The sequence below is a fragment of the Heterocephalus glaber genome, unplaced genomic scaffold, assembly GCF_053883595.1.
Source record: "Heterocephalus glaber isolate CG9 unplaced genomic scaffold, H.glaber_assembly_v1.0 deba00001545, whole genome shotgun sequence".
Classification (NCBI taxonomy): domain Eukaryota; kingdom Metazoa; phylum Chordata; class Mammalia; order Rodentia; family Bathyergidae; genus Heterocephalus; species Heterocephalus glaber.
This window is the reverse complement of record NW_028258338.1, coordinates 1727195-1744984: the sequence shown is the minus strand read 5'-3', so window position 1 is coordinate 1744984 and position 17790 is coordinate 1727195. Positions and strand designations below refer to the sequence as shown.

Below are 17790 nucleotides of genomic sequence, written 5' to 3'. Positions count from 1 at the left end.
CTCTCCTCCTTTAACTTTGGGAGTTGGATATTTTATCCCAGCAAAGAGAAAGTAACCAAGACAAGGGGTTTTTTATTTTCGATTTCTTTGAAAATTCTAGGTATGAGACCGCTGTCAGAGGAGTAGCTTGCAATTTTTTTTTCATTCTGTAGGGTCTCTTCACTCTGTTGTTTCCTTTGCTGTTTTTAATTTGATATAATCTCATTTGTTGATGCTATTTCTTGTGCAACTGGGGTTCTGTTTAGAAATTCTTTCCTGTGCCTATGTCTTCTAAGAGTTTCACCTTTTTTATTTTTCAGCAGATTAAATGGAAGTGGCCTATATATCCATCAACAGATGAATGAAAAGAGAAAATGTGGTATTTATATGTAACGGAGTACTATTGTGCCATAAGGATAAATCTGAGTCATCTGTAGGAAAATGGCATCTCAAGACCACATTAAATGAAATAAATCAGACACACAACCAAAACATGTTCCCACCGGATTGAGTCACCAATGCTAGGGCCAGGGATTTAGCTCAGTGGTTTCACTGCCTGCTGTGCAAGTGCAAGGACCCGAGTTCAATTCCATGTACCAAAAAAAAAAAAAAAAAAAAAAAAGAATCACCAAAGCTACATACGTGACTGTTCCATATAACAGCTTGTACCACCTGATGGGATGGTCATATATGTACCACTGGTGGGAACTTAACACATTCAAATCAGAGCAGCCTGGCAGTGAGATATACGAATTATGGCCCTGTTGTGAACTTGTTAAATATCACATGGTTTCTCTTATATGAGAAATCCAAAATATAAATAAAGAGTAAGATAAAAAGATAACAGGAAAAAGAAGTAAATCCTTTGCAAAGGGGAAACAGACTAAGAGATTAAGGGCGGGAGGAGAGGAAAAAGAATTAAGATATGTTTATGTACATATACCAACTCCCCACAATGAATGCAGTCATTATGTACTGCAAACATGCACTAATAAAAATAAGTTGAAAAAGGGCCAGGGATTTAGCTCAGTGGTTCCGCCTGCCTTGCAAGTGCAAGGCCCCCAGTTTGATCCCTGGTACCAAAAAAAAAAAAAAAAAAAAAGTTGAAAAAAAGATCAATACATTTTTTTCAAGACAGATGGAACATTTTCCAAGGCAGATCATGTTAGGCCATAAAATAAACTTCAATGGATTTAAAACAATGAAATCACACAGTGTCTTTGCTAATAACAATAAAAAAAACCCCTGGAAATCCATAACACAAGGAAATCTGGAAAATTCACGAATATAGTGGACCCTCAAGTTACGACCAGCCTGACAAACAACTTGGGTTAATTAGGTTAATGGAAGATTCATCTGCCTCTTGTTATCTATAGCATGTACCCAGGTAAACATCCTGATTTTAGCTGTATTGACTTAAAATCAACTTGAGTTAAAACCAACCCTCAGGAACTGATTGAGTTCTTAAGTCAAGGGTCTACTGGACATGGTAAGTAAATGACCAATAGGTCAAAAAAGAAATCACAAGGAAAATTACTTGAGAAATGAAAACACAATATCTCATACAATAAAATAATACATTTTAAAAAACTAAAATATCTCAAATCAATAATCATACATATTAATGAACTAGAAACTAGCCAACAAAACCTAAAGCAAACGGAAAGTATAAAGATTATAGCAAAAATAAATAGAAAAAATTCAGTCAACTAATCTAAAAATCGGTGCTTTGAAATGATCTAAGGAAAAGACAAACCTTTAGCTAAACTGACCAAGTAAAAAAAAATGTATACTCCGATTTTCTCTTTAAAAACCTAGACATACTGTTAGAAGGAATCAGTGAACAGGGAGGGAATGGTTTAAGATGTGGCTATATTGTTCCATCTCCCAAAACATCAGGAATAAGTTAACTGGAGTTCTCTGAACTTTAGCTTAAAATTGAAGTGGTGTGTAAAATTGAGAAAATGATGCCTATAGCATCTGAGAATTAAATGAGACAAAAAATGTCTAAGTACAAAGTATGATAATCATTAAGAACTCAATAAAAAGCACTTGTTATTATGCAAAATACTTATATGTTAAAGATACTATGGCATTATAGTACAAAATACTAGAAATTACTCAAATATTATGAGAAATGTGAAGAAAAGTCCTATCTATAGGGGGCATAATTTCATAGTATTTAAAATAGTCACGTACAAAAGGCAAAAAGTCATAATGTAAAACAATCAATTTCTTCTTTCATGGTCTCGTTCCTGAAAAGGCCTTGGCCACTCTGAACAACCATAAAACCAAAGTTATAGTTTCAATACTTACATTCAACTCTTTAATACATTTTAATTTTAATTTGATGTGGAAGGGCCTACCTTGTCCCTTAAACACTCAGCCAATTGTTACAATACCACTAATCAAATAATCTATCACTCTTCTGTCAATCTGAAATGCCATCTTCACCATAAATCTAATTCATATATGCAGCCTACTGATTGCTCAATTGTACTCTTATTAACACAATATAAAGCTAGTATGATAGCTTTATGAAATAGTTTAATACCTAATAAGTACTCCCATTACATTTCCAATCTCTTCTTGGCTATTCACAGGACTTCCAGTGGAGATAGAGAATTTGCTGAAAACTATAAGAATAAGGGTTTACAAAGGTTGAAGGCAATATAGAAAAGACAGGTAAAATAAACCAAAGATAGATGATGGAAAGGCAGAATAAAAGCTTTAAAGACTACATCTGCACAATTATCTTCCTTGTTTCTTCTATTATCACAACTGATTTAGACTATTTATTGTTTGTTTGTTTTGTTTTTTTGGTACCAGGAATCGAACTCCGGTCCTTGAGCTTGGGAGGCAGGCGGTGGAAGCACTGAGCTAAATCCCCGGCCCATGTTTTAGACTATTTCTATTACCATCTATTACCATCACCCAACAATCTCTAACTTTTGTGATCTAATAAAAATCAATCACCTCTAATTAGACAGTTATGATAAATTTGGATCTTTAAAAAACTATCCCAATACAAGCTTGATTCATGAATGCTGGTGATTGTTATATTTATGACACTTTGATAAGAATAAGATACAGAATTATGATAACTTTCTTTTGTACATGTCTAAATTTAATAACATGCAATTTATGTGCTGATAAGAATATATCAATAACAGTTCCCATCAAGTATTTCCAACATGACTGATATTAACTTTGAGCTTTACTTATCACTTCATTTAATTTAGTCCTATAAACTATAATTTAAAATTTTCAGATAAAGAAACTGAGGATACTTTGATTTGCTGACAGAAGTTAAGACTAATTTGTAAACCCAGGTTTTTACCCACATACAAGTGAATACATGTGTTTGCACAGAGTAGAGATGACAAAAGAGACCAAGTTGCTGGAAAAATGAAGAGACATAAGAAAGATTTCTGTGAAGATCACTGTTAAAAGAACTGGAGTTATACATCAAAAGGAAGACAGGGCAAGAAAGAATGGCTGCTATCAAGAATTCAACCAATAACAAATGCTGGCGGGGTTGTGGGGAGAAAGGAAACTTTCTCCATTGTTGGTGGGAGTGCAGACTGGTGCCAGCACTGTGGAAATCAGTATGGAGATACCTCAAAGAACTAGGGCTAGAGGTCCCATTTGACCCAGCTATTCCCCTGCTGGGTATCTTCCCAAAAGAATTAAAAGAATCATACCACAGTGATATATGCGCATCCATGTTCATAGCGGCAGTTTGTAATAGCTAAAACTTGGAAACAGCCCAAATGCCCATCAACTGGAGACTGGATAAAGACGTGGTTTTTTAATAAAATGGAGTACTACTCAGCCATAAAGAATGAGAAACTAGAGACATTTATAGCCAAATGGTTCACACTGAGGCCATACTCAAGTGAAATAAATAGGACACATAAGTGTAAATACTGAATAGTTTTTCTGGTATGAAAAACTGAAAGTGGAAATAAGGATCAAAATGTATAATTGATAATGTGAAATAGGAAGAAAAGGTCTAAAGGAGTAGGGGAAGCGGGAGAGGTAGGGGAAAAGAAAGAAGGGAATGGAATTAATATGAGAAAATGAAAAAATGGAAACAAAGTCTTTGTAAATAGGGAGGGGTGGAGGGGTTGAAGGGAGGGCAGGAAAATGGGGAAAAAATAAAAACCAAAATACATCGTGTAAAGGTACAAGATCCCAATGATGAATGTCATATTATATACCTAAAATGTACCAATAAGCTTAATGGAAAAAAAAAAAAAAGGAAGACAGAGCAGGGATGCAATCTGCAACCCAAAATCCACTTATTTATTGCCAAGTGTCAATACTGCAATTAAACCTGAATACTGAAGCTTTAGTTCGGAAAACAACTATCTGATGCTTGGCTGCTGGGGCAATGTGGTTTGTGTGCCAATGGAGAGGGCTCTGTGTGCCCACTGTGGCACGCATACCGTGCCATACGTTCGCCATCACTGACATAGGGGAAAATAGTCCAAATTAACAAGTTATATTTTTTAGAGAAATTACACATTTTAGAAATAGTTTTTACCTTTCAATGAGGTGTATTCGTAATGGCAGCTACTGTCACTAAACACTTAAGACTTACTTCTGTAATAGCACAACAAGGCACCAGGCACATAAATACATATTACACCAAAAGTAGCAATGTACCATGCCTGTCAAGATTCCAAATTTTTCAGGATTAGAAACCAATTTCAGTCTAGATATTCTCAGTTTGCCCAATTCGAACAAAAAAGGCACACTTGTCAAAGGCAAAAGGATTCTAAAATGCAAAACGGAAAAAAACAGCAATCATTTAAAACAATCCTTCATGGTGGATCAAGGAAGAAAAACCTCCATAAATTCTGAATTACCTCTCCCAAGGAACAAAACCAGCTCACACCGTACACACACAATGTGTGACATTTGAAACTACATTCTGCATCTTAATCTTTACTTTCTAAGTAGTCAGAACATTAAATTAAATTATGAAATAAGTTAAATCTAAAGTTAGGGTGACAAGATGTAAATTCTGATAGGTGATAATGCAGCTTTATATAACGTACAAAATTAAGTGTAGAACATTTTTGTCTACCATCCTTAAATGTAAAATCTGTTCTGAAATCTCAAAATCACCTATGGTGCAGCCCTTGAAAAAGATATGGCCCAAGTAAACAAATAAATCAGATTTTAAATCACAGTCTGATCAATTGCTCACTGTGGGCATATGGAAGCAAATCTCTTAACCTTTTTAAACCTTGTACTACTCATCTATAAAATGGAGGTCAGTATTAAAAGGATTATATTTATTAGGTATGAAATCAGGTAATGGTTAATTAAAATATGGTACAAATGAGGGCCGGAGATTTAGCTCAGTGGTTTCCCCGCCTGCTGTGCAAGCGCAAGGACCCGAGTTCGATCCCCGGTACCAAAACAAAAACAAAAACAAAAAAACAAACTTTAGTAACTAGAAATACATCTGCAATGACCATTACCAAGTCATATGTAATTATAAAAAATGTACATACATTGTACTTACATATTATTTATAGAGTTCAGAAAACAAATCTCACTATCTTTCCCCCTAAATTCAAATCCCTTTCTCTGTATATGGTATAATTTTATTTTTGGAATTTGAAAAACTCATAAATAGGGTTCAACTATCATTTTTTGCTTAAAGATCTCTGTACATGTTTTTCACAACCCAGACAAGGTTATTGTTAATAGGACCGGAGATTTAGCTCAGTGGTACTGCGCCTGCCTCCCAAGTGCAAGGTCCTGAGTTTGATCCCGAGTATGGGGGAAGGGTGGTGGAGGGATATTATTGTTAACCTAATGGATAACTGTGGTCATATTTCATTGTGCATTTTCTAATTATTCCTAGTATCTTTTCATGTTTATTAGTCAATACTTTTTATTTAAAAAAATTTTTTTTATTAGTCAATTTTAAAGATACATCATATACTCTTATGTGAATTGTCTGTTATTAATGCTTCTGCACATTTTTCTACAGTTACTTCCATTTTTATTGATTTATAGAAGCTATTTATATACTGTGAATATTATTATTTGGTTGTGTAACTAATCACATGAGCTTTAAATTTTCACAAGTCTGTCAGTATTTTTAAAATGGCATCTAGCTGGGCATGGTGGTGCACACCTGTAATCCCAGCACTTTGGAGGCTGAGGCAGGAGGATCATTGCAAGATTGAGGTTGAGGCTAGCCTGGGCTACACAGTGAGTTCAAGGCCAGCCTGAACTACATAGCAAGACCCTGTCTCAAAAGAATTCCCCCGCCCAAAGGAATCTGTATTTAAATTTCCTTAGGAGAGGCTTCTGTATCCAAAATGCTTAAAGTCACCTATACAGGACCTTCTAATGTTTCTAAGATTTATATTAATGCTGTAGAGTCTAAACATGTTTGTTCCTAAAAAGCCTATTCTGCTATTTTGATCATAACCAACATGGGATTTATTATTTCACTCTGAAGATACATCTGTTTATTCCTGTGCCAACTATACATTTTCCTTTTACTTATTTATATATCCATCTGCCCCATTATTGATCATTTAGATCCCCTTTCCTGCCAAGAGCAATGTTTATTTCTGGTTCTCTAGGGCTCTTTATTTTCTTGAAACAATAGGTTGTTTCATGTGTATATATTTTTAAGTTTCAGAAATAGTACTAAACAATAACTACTATTTTTACTATTTTATTCACTCTGAACTGTTCAAAAGCTACCGATGTTACTGTTTTACTGCTTCTACCTGCTACATATTACACAATATGCATGTATCACTATTACTTACTCTACTAACAATGGACACTGAGATTGACTCTAATTCATTTCCACAATGATGTAATAATCTGACACATGTCACATTTATGGAATGATGTGACATCATCTTTGGGATATGTACCCAGGAATACCAGTATAAGAGTTCCTATAGCTTCACATATCTACCAATACTTAGCATTATAGTTTTCTAAATTTGTCACTATGATGATTACAAAGCTGTATCTTTTATTTTTTATTTTCCCAATCATTAATGTGCTTGGGCATCAACTCATATGCTGAATTTTCTGGTTTATGAATTATCTATCCATCTCCTCTGTTCATCTTTGGGGATCTGGAGGAGTGTCTCAGACATCCAACATTAACAGTCCTTTATCAGTTTCAAAACATTGCTAAACAGCTCTAAAACTGTCATGGGTTTGTTAACTTTTGTCTTTGTAGCGGTGCTTAATTTTGTCTGCAGACCAACTATCATTCCACCAATTATTTGAAAGTGTTATAGGTCCACGAAAAAATAAAATTTGTACCAGGATATTATTCAACCACATACTACCTAGTACAACTGAAAATTTTTCTCAATGAAGGAAGCAGCACGTTAATTTATATTCCAGTGTAAAAGTGCCAAAAATGTAGCATTGAGCTATATTGTTTTTTGTTGAAAAGAAGCCTTAATTAATCATTATAAAATTTAAACTTTTACCTTTTGGTTCATGCTTTAGTGTCTAAGATTTCCTTTCCTACCACTACATCATCATTTTCTCTTAAATTAGTTTTACCCAATATGGTTAATTTCAGACATTACAATTGTTCATACTGTCAATGGTTCCTTTTATCAATCATTTTCAAGTTGGTTATTATTAATCTCTTGAGAAGCTAGTTATTTCTGTATGTTTATCTTTTGCTTGGCTAACTCCCTGAATTTTTATTAGTTTTAATGATACTATATTGTCTCCCCCCAAAACCCCAAAGACTCAACCCCATCACCTACAAATAACAATATTTCTTTTATAATAGGCATTCTTCAGTTCTTTCTTTTCTCTTGTTCTATTGGTTAGGACTTCGACAAATTTATGACAGAAATAATACTTAACATTTTTGTTTGACTTCAGCTTCCCCATTATGACTTCCGGTAGATAACTTATGAATTTAACGTTCCTTTTCCTAAATTTCTGAGTTTATATTAGTATTTTATTAATGTTCTGAATTTTATCATATCATTTTTAAGTATCTGTTAAGCATTGAATCTGTCCTAATAATCATTTTTTTGAGATACAATGTTTAACTGCCTTGAGTTTTTTTTAATAACATGAGGAAATGTTTACAATATGTTAATAACACACAGGTAAGCAGGGCTACGGGTGTAGCCCAATGTTAAGAGTATTTGCCTAGCATGCAAGAAGCCCTAGATTCGCAGCACCACTAAAATAATAAATAAATATAAATAAATGAAAAAAGGAAACAGGTTGCAAGTTTACCTAAATATACTTGCAAATTCAAGAAGAAAAATGTTTATAAATTAAATGAGGCCTCACTGGAATGAATTGTAAGTGATGAATATTTTCTCTGTAGTTCCTGTATGTCATAGAAATTTTGGAATACATGTATTTTAATCATACAAAAATGATGTTTAAGTAATAAGCATACCTAAACAGCCTGAAACTTGAGTTATATTAATTGTGAGGTAACCGTTAAATTAGCTTTTAAAAAGCCATTTTTCACAATATTTTTTCCTAAGCAAGTGTTCCAGCAATGGCTCTCACAAACTTCAGTATGCATTATCAATTAACCTCTAGGCATAGTATTCAATAGCATGGCAGAACTGAATTTTCCTGAGAGTTTTTGACTTAAATTACAGTCACTAAAGTACTAATCATCCTCCACTTATTCAAAAACAACTCTTCAGTTTATATAGCACTGAATTCCCAGATGAGAAAGCTGCCAATAAGACTCAAGTCCATCCAGATCTTTTTATGGCCATGTTTCCTTCTCAGACAAAATTTGTGAATATGAACTTTCTTTCCAGAAGTGAAGTTTCCAGTTTTGAACCAAAGGAGATTTGGCTTTGGGAGCACAATTACTTAATAGCTGAGAATAGGATTTTTATAATTTAGCTAAGTTTTCCCAAATTGTTCTAGTCACACCAATAAAGTTACCTCAGGGATTCTACTCCAATCTCACACTGCAAGAAATACCTGTTGAAAGGAACCATATGCTTTAATTTGTGTTCTTCCAAACTTCACTTAAGACTCACCTCTGCCAGATGTTGTAGCCGTGTTAGTAGTGGGGTTCTCTTGTCAGATCCAAGACGTGTGATGTAGTTTGATCTTTTGCTAAATACATATAGAAGATTAAGGACTGCCAGCACCACTTGCATATCAGAGGAAGCCAATAAAGTTGTCAAATGCTTTAAGGAAAAAGGGCAAAAGTTCAAGATTTTAGGCATATTTGGCCCTGAAAATTTTAAATCCAATGTAATGAATTTATCAACATTCATAAAGCTATCAAGCAGTTTAGTGACAGAACAAAGCATGAGTATTTGAGAACATGCAATCTTGCCCACAAGGAGCTTACAATCTGGCAGATGACCAGAAGTGAAACAAAGGTAAAATTTCTAAATAGTCATTGAAAATTGCACAGGTGTCCCCAAAGAAAGAAAGAGATTACAAGAGAGACAATGTGGTATAATACATTTATTTGCAAATGGACTAAAACATGTTTGAAACTGGACTGAAAGTACTGAAAGATAAAGAAATTCTATGATACTTCTATATCCTTTATGATAAACATCAAAACACAGAGCCCTTCCTACAGAAGCTAAAGATTAGCAGGGACAATTATTTATTTTTTTTTTTTTATTTTTTTTGGTACCAGGGATCGAACTCGGGTCTTCGCGCTTGCGAGGCAGGTGGTGGAACCTCTGAGCTAAATCCCCAGCCCAGCAGGGGCAAGTACATAAGACTTTTTCAAATTCTAATACATAATCTGAGAGGGACTACTGGTTTTTAAATACAATTAAAGTTCACCAATATATTGAAGCATTTAGAATTAAAATTAGTATGTGCTTTAGCTAGAAATGAACCAAGGAATTTTTGTTTGCTAATTATCCTGAAAGTCACAGATTTCCCTGAGCTGCATATTTATTTCTTCTTTAACAGAATGTTTATCCATCCCTCTCTCAAAAATATCTGTGTGTTAGGCCTTTGGTTTAGTTATTCTATTTTTTCCAATGTCATTTCATTTCTATTTGTTTGATCTGATTGTGACAGAAAATTAGCATAATTAAAATTAACAGGGGGGCCGGGGATTTAGCTCAGTGGTTCCACCGCCTGCCTTGCAAGTGTAAGGTCCCGAGTTCAATCGCCAGTACCAAAAAAAAAAATAAAAAAATTAACAGGATACCCTATTAATGGTGACAAAACATCCAAAGTTAGGCTAAAGCAATTTCTTCATACAGTGATTTTTAACAAATTCAAAAACTCAGTGATTGCTGTTCACTTTACTCTTTAAGGACATGGATGCTATGGATGCAGCTGGCACTCCGTGTGGGTCCTGTGTCTCTTGATTCAATCAACTATGGATGGAAAATATTTTTGGAAAATGTACCTTTACTGAATATGTACATTTTTTGGGTCAGACCTCCCTAAACAATTGTTCACACTACATTTACATTATGCTAGATATAACTTAGAGATGATCTGAAGTATATGGGAAGATGTCCACGGGTCATATGAAAGTATCAGGCTATTCAATATAAGAAACTTGAGTTCTTAAAATATTTGCTATATTCAGGGAGTTCTGGAATTACCTCTCCTTCCACCCCAGATACTCAGTATAAATAGAGTCTGCCAAAAAATGTATACACACTTCAAGAAAAGAAAAATAGAGTAATGTTTTTTCTTTTTTTTGGTACCGGGAATAGAACTCACGACCTTGCGCTTGCGAGGCAGGTGCAGTGCCACTGAGCTAAACCCTTGGCCCAGAAGAATGTTTTTTCAACGAATGGTGTTACACTCATATGGGGGCCCCTAGAGGATACTGTACGTTGCAGAAAACCTACTATAGTGCCGACCCTTGAATAAACTGAAAATGCATGTGCAGCAATCTCAATGACCAAGGATACCCAAGCAGCAGTTTATCATACTAATAAATGGCTGAAAGCTAACGGCCACCACTTTGAGCACCTCTTGTAATTATAGAGGCCAAAGGTAACTTGTATTAATCTCATGATGTCTCAATAAACTTAGCATTAAAAATATTTATGCAAATTGTTCTTTTCCTGAAGTGTGTATACCTTTTTTGGCAGATTCTGTATTGGGGAAGGGTGTGGGGGAGTGGATAAGGGGTTAAAAAGCAGTACATTAACATGTAAAGGAAATCAAACAATTTCTAACAGTTTAAAAGTAATGTGGGCCTGTTCTAATAACCTGAGACAAAGATGAATTCTGTCAAATCCCCAATACTTCAAAACATGTGCTACATTTCTCATTTCTTGAATCTAGAAATGACAGAGTGAAGGTGACAGTATAGTTTTCCCATCAACCCTAAGAAGGTAGTATCTATAACCAAGAAATATCTTAACATTATCTTTTTTATTCTATTTAGCAGTGCTGGAGACTGAACCCAGAGCAGTGTGCACATGCTATGCAAGTGTGCTACCAGTGTGGCCTTTATCATCATGTTTTGATACTGAAAAATCTAGAGCTCCACAATGCAAAAGAAAGCAGCAATCATCAGAGAGAAATAGTAATCTGTTTGCAGCTGTATACAATTCCAGTTAAGAACAGATCACACTGGGCCAGGGATTTAGCTCAGTGGTTTTGCCGCCTGCTGTGCAAGCGCAAAGACCAGAGTTCGATCCCCGGTAACAACAAAAAAAAAGAACCGATCACATAGGCTTGAGCCTCCCTTACCTCTATGGAACTGTACAGATGCCGGGAAAAGCTGTACTCAATGAGCAAGGCTGTGAAGTTCAACACAGCCAAGAGAAGCATTTTCAGCTGTTCTCTTTCTGGCCTATCACATACAAGCATCCATGACATATTCTCCACTGTTTGTCCAGCATCTGCCAGAATGCCATCGAAGCGGTCCAACAGGTCTACCCAGTGGTATAACTCGCACTGAAGAACGAGGAGGAGAAAAAGGATTTAGGAAAGTGTTAAGAGCACCATGTAAATGCTTTGTAGCTGATCTTCGGTACAAGAGACTGCTGAACATGATATCCAAATTCACTTCCCACCTTTCTCCATGTAAGAAAGATCATACTTTGAGCTAAAAGAACCTGAGTGCACTGTTAGACCCATCACAGTAATGTGCTACCACTAGTAGACACCACAAAATCTCTAAAGCTAGGTCTTCAGAGGGAGAATTCTGAGAGTTATAATGATAAGAAATACAGTATTCCCACCACAATCTGTTTTATGTTAAGAACTCATTTTTAGTTATCTAAAGAAAATTCTTTTATTCTGAAAGTAAAATTCCTAGCTGAGTGTGGTGGAGCACGCCTATAATTCTAGCACTGGGAGGCGGAGGCAGGATGACCAAGAGCTCAAGGCCACACTGAACTACACAGTGGAGATCCTGTCTCAAAGAACAAAACAAAACACAATCAAAAAACCAACCAAACCAACCAAAAAAACCTTGAAGTAAAATTCCAGACTATTTCAAACAATTTACCATTACCTGTGGAAGCACTACTCATCCATAGCTATCAAGTTTTCCTTTTATTTTTCTTCCTCAAAATGTTCTGGGCAACCATACAGGCTAAAGCCACTCGTGCAGAGCTGTGATACACATATCCCAGATGGTTCTTGTGAAGTAACTGCTGAGTCAGGTTAACCCAATGTGGTTTTCTTTTTCCACATCATAGGCTAAGAAATGATGTACTCGTACAGCAAGTCCTGTCTTTTGGGGACATGGGTTTACATACCTTTCCAATGTTCCATGTTTTGATTTGCTGTAGTTCCAAGAGGAGTTGCTCATCGTTACAAACTTTGAGTTTGTCTATTAAGGCTCTGCAATCTGCAGGCTGAGAGAAACAAAGAAAGAAATATATTCACAAAAAGTGTTTTCAAAAGAGAGAAGCAAAAAGGGAAAAGTATTCCTTAAGCCCTCAAAGTAATTTAACTTTTACAAAACTGGAGATTTGCTAGATGATTATTTGGGATTCAAATAAAACACTCATGAGCAAACACATTTATTTCAGACAATCCATCGATGTATTTTGTCTGTAGATGAAGACAAACTACTTAGAAGGACACAGAAAACAAAAGTAAAGGAAATAAGCCAAACACCCATAAAAACAAAATTAAGAAATCTGCATCCTGGTATGAAAGGTAATCAGAATGCCTGAAAGGTATGTTGAGTCAGACAAACACTAAAAGGCCCGAAAAAATTCAGTTAAAAGCCAGGCATGGGATGAGGCTGAGGATGTAGCTCAGAAACACAGCATCTGGCTGTAATCCCAGCACTCAGGAGGCTGAGACAGGAGGATCGCAGCAAATTCGAGGCCAGCCTGGGCTACATAATGAATTCTAGGCCAGCCCAAACTACATAGAAAGATTCTGTTTAAAAGAAAAATTCACAGTTAATGGAGAAGGAGTAGACTAGCATTGGCTATATTTTTCACCAACATTAAATTCTCTAATTATAGGAGGGCAAAGAGCTTCTGAATTCTCTCAAACTGATCGATTCTTACTAGAGGGTTCCCATTTCCATACATTCCTGCTCTCCTGTACTGATGAATGAGAACACTGGCTGTGTAAGGAGAGGACTGGATATTTATATTAAAGGTTCTAAAAGTAGAATAAAGAAATGGGATACAGGTTGGGACAGAGAGGCATTCTATTAATGGATGGCAGCTGGGAGAAGTGACTATACTTGTTCTATAAGTCTATAAAGGCAGTATGGTGTCCTGGGAACAGGCCTAGATTCAAAACCAAACAAACCTTGGCTGTTTTTAGTTTATGTACTAAGCTATTTGACCATGAGCAAGTCCAAACTCTCAGCCTGTTTTCTTAACAGAAATACAGACCCAACAGCTATCTTGGAGTTGAAGTTCAAATATCTGCCACATACATAAAGTACTATATTTAGCTCATATAATAAGAGCTTAAATACTAAAGGGCAACATACTACTGCAAAGAACACAGGCTTTGTCAATAAGCTCCCTGTCTGAAGCTCAGCATCCTCTTCTTCAAAATAAGTGCTATTTATACATCCAACAATGCTATGAGATCTAAACTGGGGAAAATGAATTTTCCACATACAAAATACAATATGGAGAATAGTAGAGGTTTTAAAAAATATAAATGATTTTATTTAAGTCAAGTCCCAACCTTTTCTCTTGCTAAAGTAAGCATTAAGATCCACCTCAAATTTCTGTGGTAATATATGTAAAATTCTTTACACAAAAATCTTCCATAAAAACCAGGCCTGCACTTTTTCCTTCTTTCCTCGAAGTCCAGATTTCAGGAGAGACAGTGAAGCAGAAGAAAACAGATTAGCATGGGCATTTTGAGCGACCTGCTCATGCATTTCATTTCTTCTGCATGTACTTGGACTCAGTTTCAAATATACTGCTTCAATTTCTAATGGAATGTAGCTAAGCAAAATACAATCGTATGACTCTGTGGGTTAGGTAACAGCTATTTTAACATTCGGGTACTATACTAACTTGGTAGGTCCTACAATTAGGCATTGAGTCTTTAACAAGGCCCAATAGCAAGCCAGCAGCTTTTTTTGGTAAAGTGGGTATTGGCAGATGGTAGTAGGTGCAAAACACTAGGGATTTTAGCTACGATTTTGGCTTGGACCCTGGCAGCACCTCTGGCTGATACTTAAAAATCAGGCACTTGGGTCTACTAAGATACAAGGTCTCAGTGTTAGTGCAGCTGGCATCATAACTTGGATCAGTTTATTGCGGTGTGTTCTTGATCCAAACTTCACTAATACTTCAAGTGTCCACTGAATGCTTTAGGTCACCCAATAAATAGGTCAAAACATCATGCCCTAATGTGATGTAAATTGGCTCCAAATTCTAAAGAGCTACCAATATATTGTTTTTCTTTCTTCATGGCATGTAGTACAAGGCGCAGCAACTTGTCTCTCACCTTTGAAGGGACATTCTGATATTCCCTAGAACTTGGGAACCTTAGAAAGTTTCTTGATGTGGTTGGTTCTCGAGTTTTCACAGAATCCTTCTCTGACTCTCTGGCACACATATATTTGAGGTATCTAATATGGTACTTGTGTTTTCTGCTCAAAATATCCAGTTAGCATAAGAGCATCTTTACAATCCTATCCCTGCTATATAAATGCAAAGTTGGGGATTTAGATCAGTGGTTCCACCTCCTGCCTTGCAAATGCAAGGACCTGAGTTCGATCCCCGGTACCAAAAAAAAAAAGATAAATGCAAAGCAAATGTGATTTTCCTCACTCATGGTAATGCTAAAAGAAATCATTTGCCAGTTGAATAATTGCATGCCAATTTTCAGGGCATATAATGATTTATTCCAGTAGGTATCAAATCAAGGGGGAAACATCCTTTGCACTAATGCTGGTACGTAAAGTGATAAAAAAGGTATTTCTTAAAAATAGCAACTACCACAGTATGGGAAACTGTGTATTCCTGTATGTTGCCAAGGAAAATCAGTTATTTAAGCCTTAAAAATAAAACTTACAAATTACAATTCTAGGATTTTATCTGAAGTAGCTAGGAAATATACATCAAAATAAAATTTGCATTTTTGATTACCTACAAGATTGAATTTTTCTAGAGGTTTACTACATCTATTTTCTGAAATGTCCTATGCCCATTTTGGGGATATTTCTCCTATTGACTTAGCTACTAAAGTTACTAACTGGGTCACAAATATTTTCTCCAGCTTGTTGTATGCCTTCCAACACACATGCATGTTGCCATCACCACAATCCAGGTAATAAAACCCCTTAAATATACAATACAATATTTATTGTATACAATAAATATAAAATACAATATTTATTGTTAACACTACTACGTTTTGCAGATCTCTTGAACTTGGCTTATACAATTGTAACTTTACACTAAACATTTCCCCCTATGATCTTTTCATTCCCTAGTAACCATCATTCTGTCCCCTACTTCTGTACCTTTCATTTTTTATTTTAGATGCCTTATGTAAGAGGAAACATGTAATGTTTGTTCTATTGTGACTAAATTATTTTACTTTTTACAGTATCTTCTGGAGGTTAATTTAAAAAATATGTAAGAAACTCCTGCAATTCAACAGTAGCAGCAAAAGCAACCACCACCACCACTACCTCAATAAAATGCAGAGAAAGGATGTGAACAGGCATTTCTCCCACAACTATAATGTAATGCTCAGGTGCTCGCTTTCCATTGGTCACTTGGTCATTCATTTTTTTATTCAAAAGAAGTTCAAAAGGAAACCTGTTTCGAGATGAATTGGCATTTTCTTTTTGTAGTGTTGAGTATTGAACTAGGACCTCAGGCATGCTAGGCAAATGTTATTCTCTCAGCACCCCAAGCTGCTGGTTTATTATACTGTATATATGAATGATGATACATCTGGAAGATCAGTATGAGTAAGCTGATTTTAAAATGAAGAAAACAAAGGCAAGCAAACTTCTAGATACTTACAGCCTCCGTAGGTGTCTTTTTCAGTTTAGTTCTGTCTACTTTCATGTTTTCAATTGTCTGCTTTATGATCTGAAAAGAAAATCCCAAAAGAAATGAGTATTTTAATGTGCAATCTTGAACTTTACAAGTTTAGACATAGATAATATAAAATCAAGACTATGCAAAATATTTAAAGTAATAACATTAGAGTCATGATGCTATGCCAACTCACAGGCACAGCTATGAGGTAGAGATGGGTAAAGAATCTCTTCAGATGAAACTGGCCTACATCCCATTGTCATGCAAGACAATGTGCCTCCTTTACCATTTTTGTCAATAAAAATATTGACAAAATTGTCTTAAGAACAAACGCAACACAAAAATGATGTATAGGACTCCTATTAGCAATGTCCTGAAAAACGGAACATAATCACTCTACTAAGTACAATCTTTACTAAGTGTAATCACTTTACTACATAATTTAGAAGGCCCAAAAACCAGGCAACAGCTCATTTGGACCCAAAGTATAATCTCTAAGTAATCACTGATGGCAGACAATTCCTTTAAGATGCTCTGATCAAGAACATAAAGAAATCAAGGTTTCTTACATTAGCAAGTAGGAAATGTACAGAGCAGTAGAGGCTCTTTACAGACCCAAGAAGATTTTGCCTCTCACAATACACTTGCTATGCAAAATATCATCAGAGATTAATATCCCTCTTCCAGGTAGGCTAAAGATAAACAAATGCAAGCACAAATTTTAGGCAGCTTCTGGACTAGACTTAGTACAATATGCTCATTACTATGGAAATATCATCCATTCAATCAATGAGCATTCAGGAAGGGTTGGTGAAAAAAATCCAGAACAAGTTCTACAACATTTTATTTTGCTTTTAATTGACACAGAATAATGTATGGGGTGCAGTATATTTTGATCCATGAATGCAACATGTTTTTTGGTACCGGGGATTGAACTCGGGTCCTTGCGCTTGCGCAGCAGGCGGCAAAACCACTGAGCTAAATCCCCAGCCCTGTAGAAGTCTTTTAAAGTTTAAGTTTTAACTGACAAAAATTATATGCATTTATGATGTAAATGTGATGTCTGAAATATGTATACATCACAGAATGAACTGAGCTAATTAATATATATGTATTGCCTCACAGACATTTTTGTGGTGACAACATTTAAGATCTACACTCCTGGCCAGGGATTTAGCTCAGTGGTTTCGCCGCCTGATGCCTGCTGCGCAAGCGCAAGGATCCCAGTTCAATCCCCGGTACCAAAAAAAAAGATCTACACTCCTGGCAATTTTCATATGAACACTGTATTCTTCATCATGTTGTATAACGTCTCTTGAATTTATTCCTAACTGAAATTTCATGTCCTTTGATCTAC

The 17790-nt window shown here is 35.6% G+C and overlaps 1 protein-coding gene across 18 annotated transcripts in view; it reads right to left on the bottom strand.

Moving 5' to 3' along the window:
• Huwe1 (HECT, UBA and WWE domain containing E3 ubiquitin protein ligase 1) overlaps nt 1-17790 on the bottom strand; it is a 146166-nt gene that overhangs the window by 97476 nt on the left and 30900 nt on the right. For all 18 annotated transcript variants that reach the window (XM_013068752.3, XM_013068758.3, XM_013068760.3 and 15 more), the window contains 4 exons: nt 16416-16484; nt 12702-12800; nt 11686-11892; nt 9027-9179 (listed from right to left, as the gene is read on the bottom strand). In XM_013068752.3, coding sequence (XP_012924206.1) covers nt 9027-9179; nt 11686-11892; nt 12702-12800; nt 16416-16460 — 504 coding nt within the window. In that variant the 5' untranslated portion in view covers nt 16461-16484. The remainder of the gene's footprint in view (nt 1-9026; nt 9180-11685; nt 11893-12701; nt 12801-16415; nt 16485-17790) is intronic.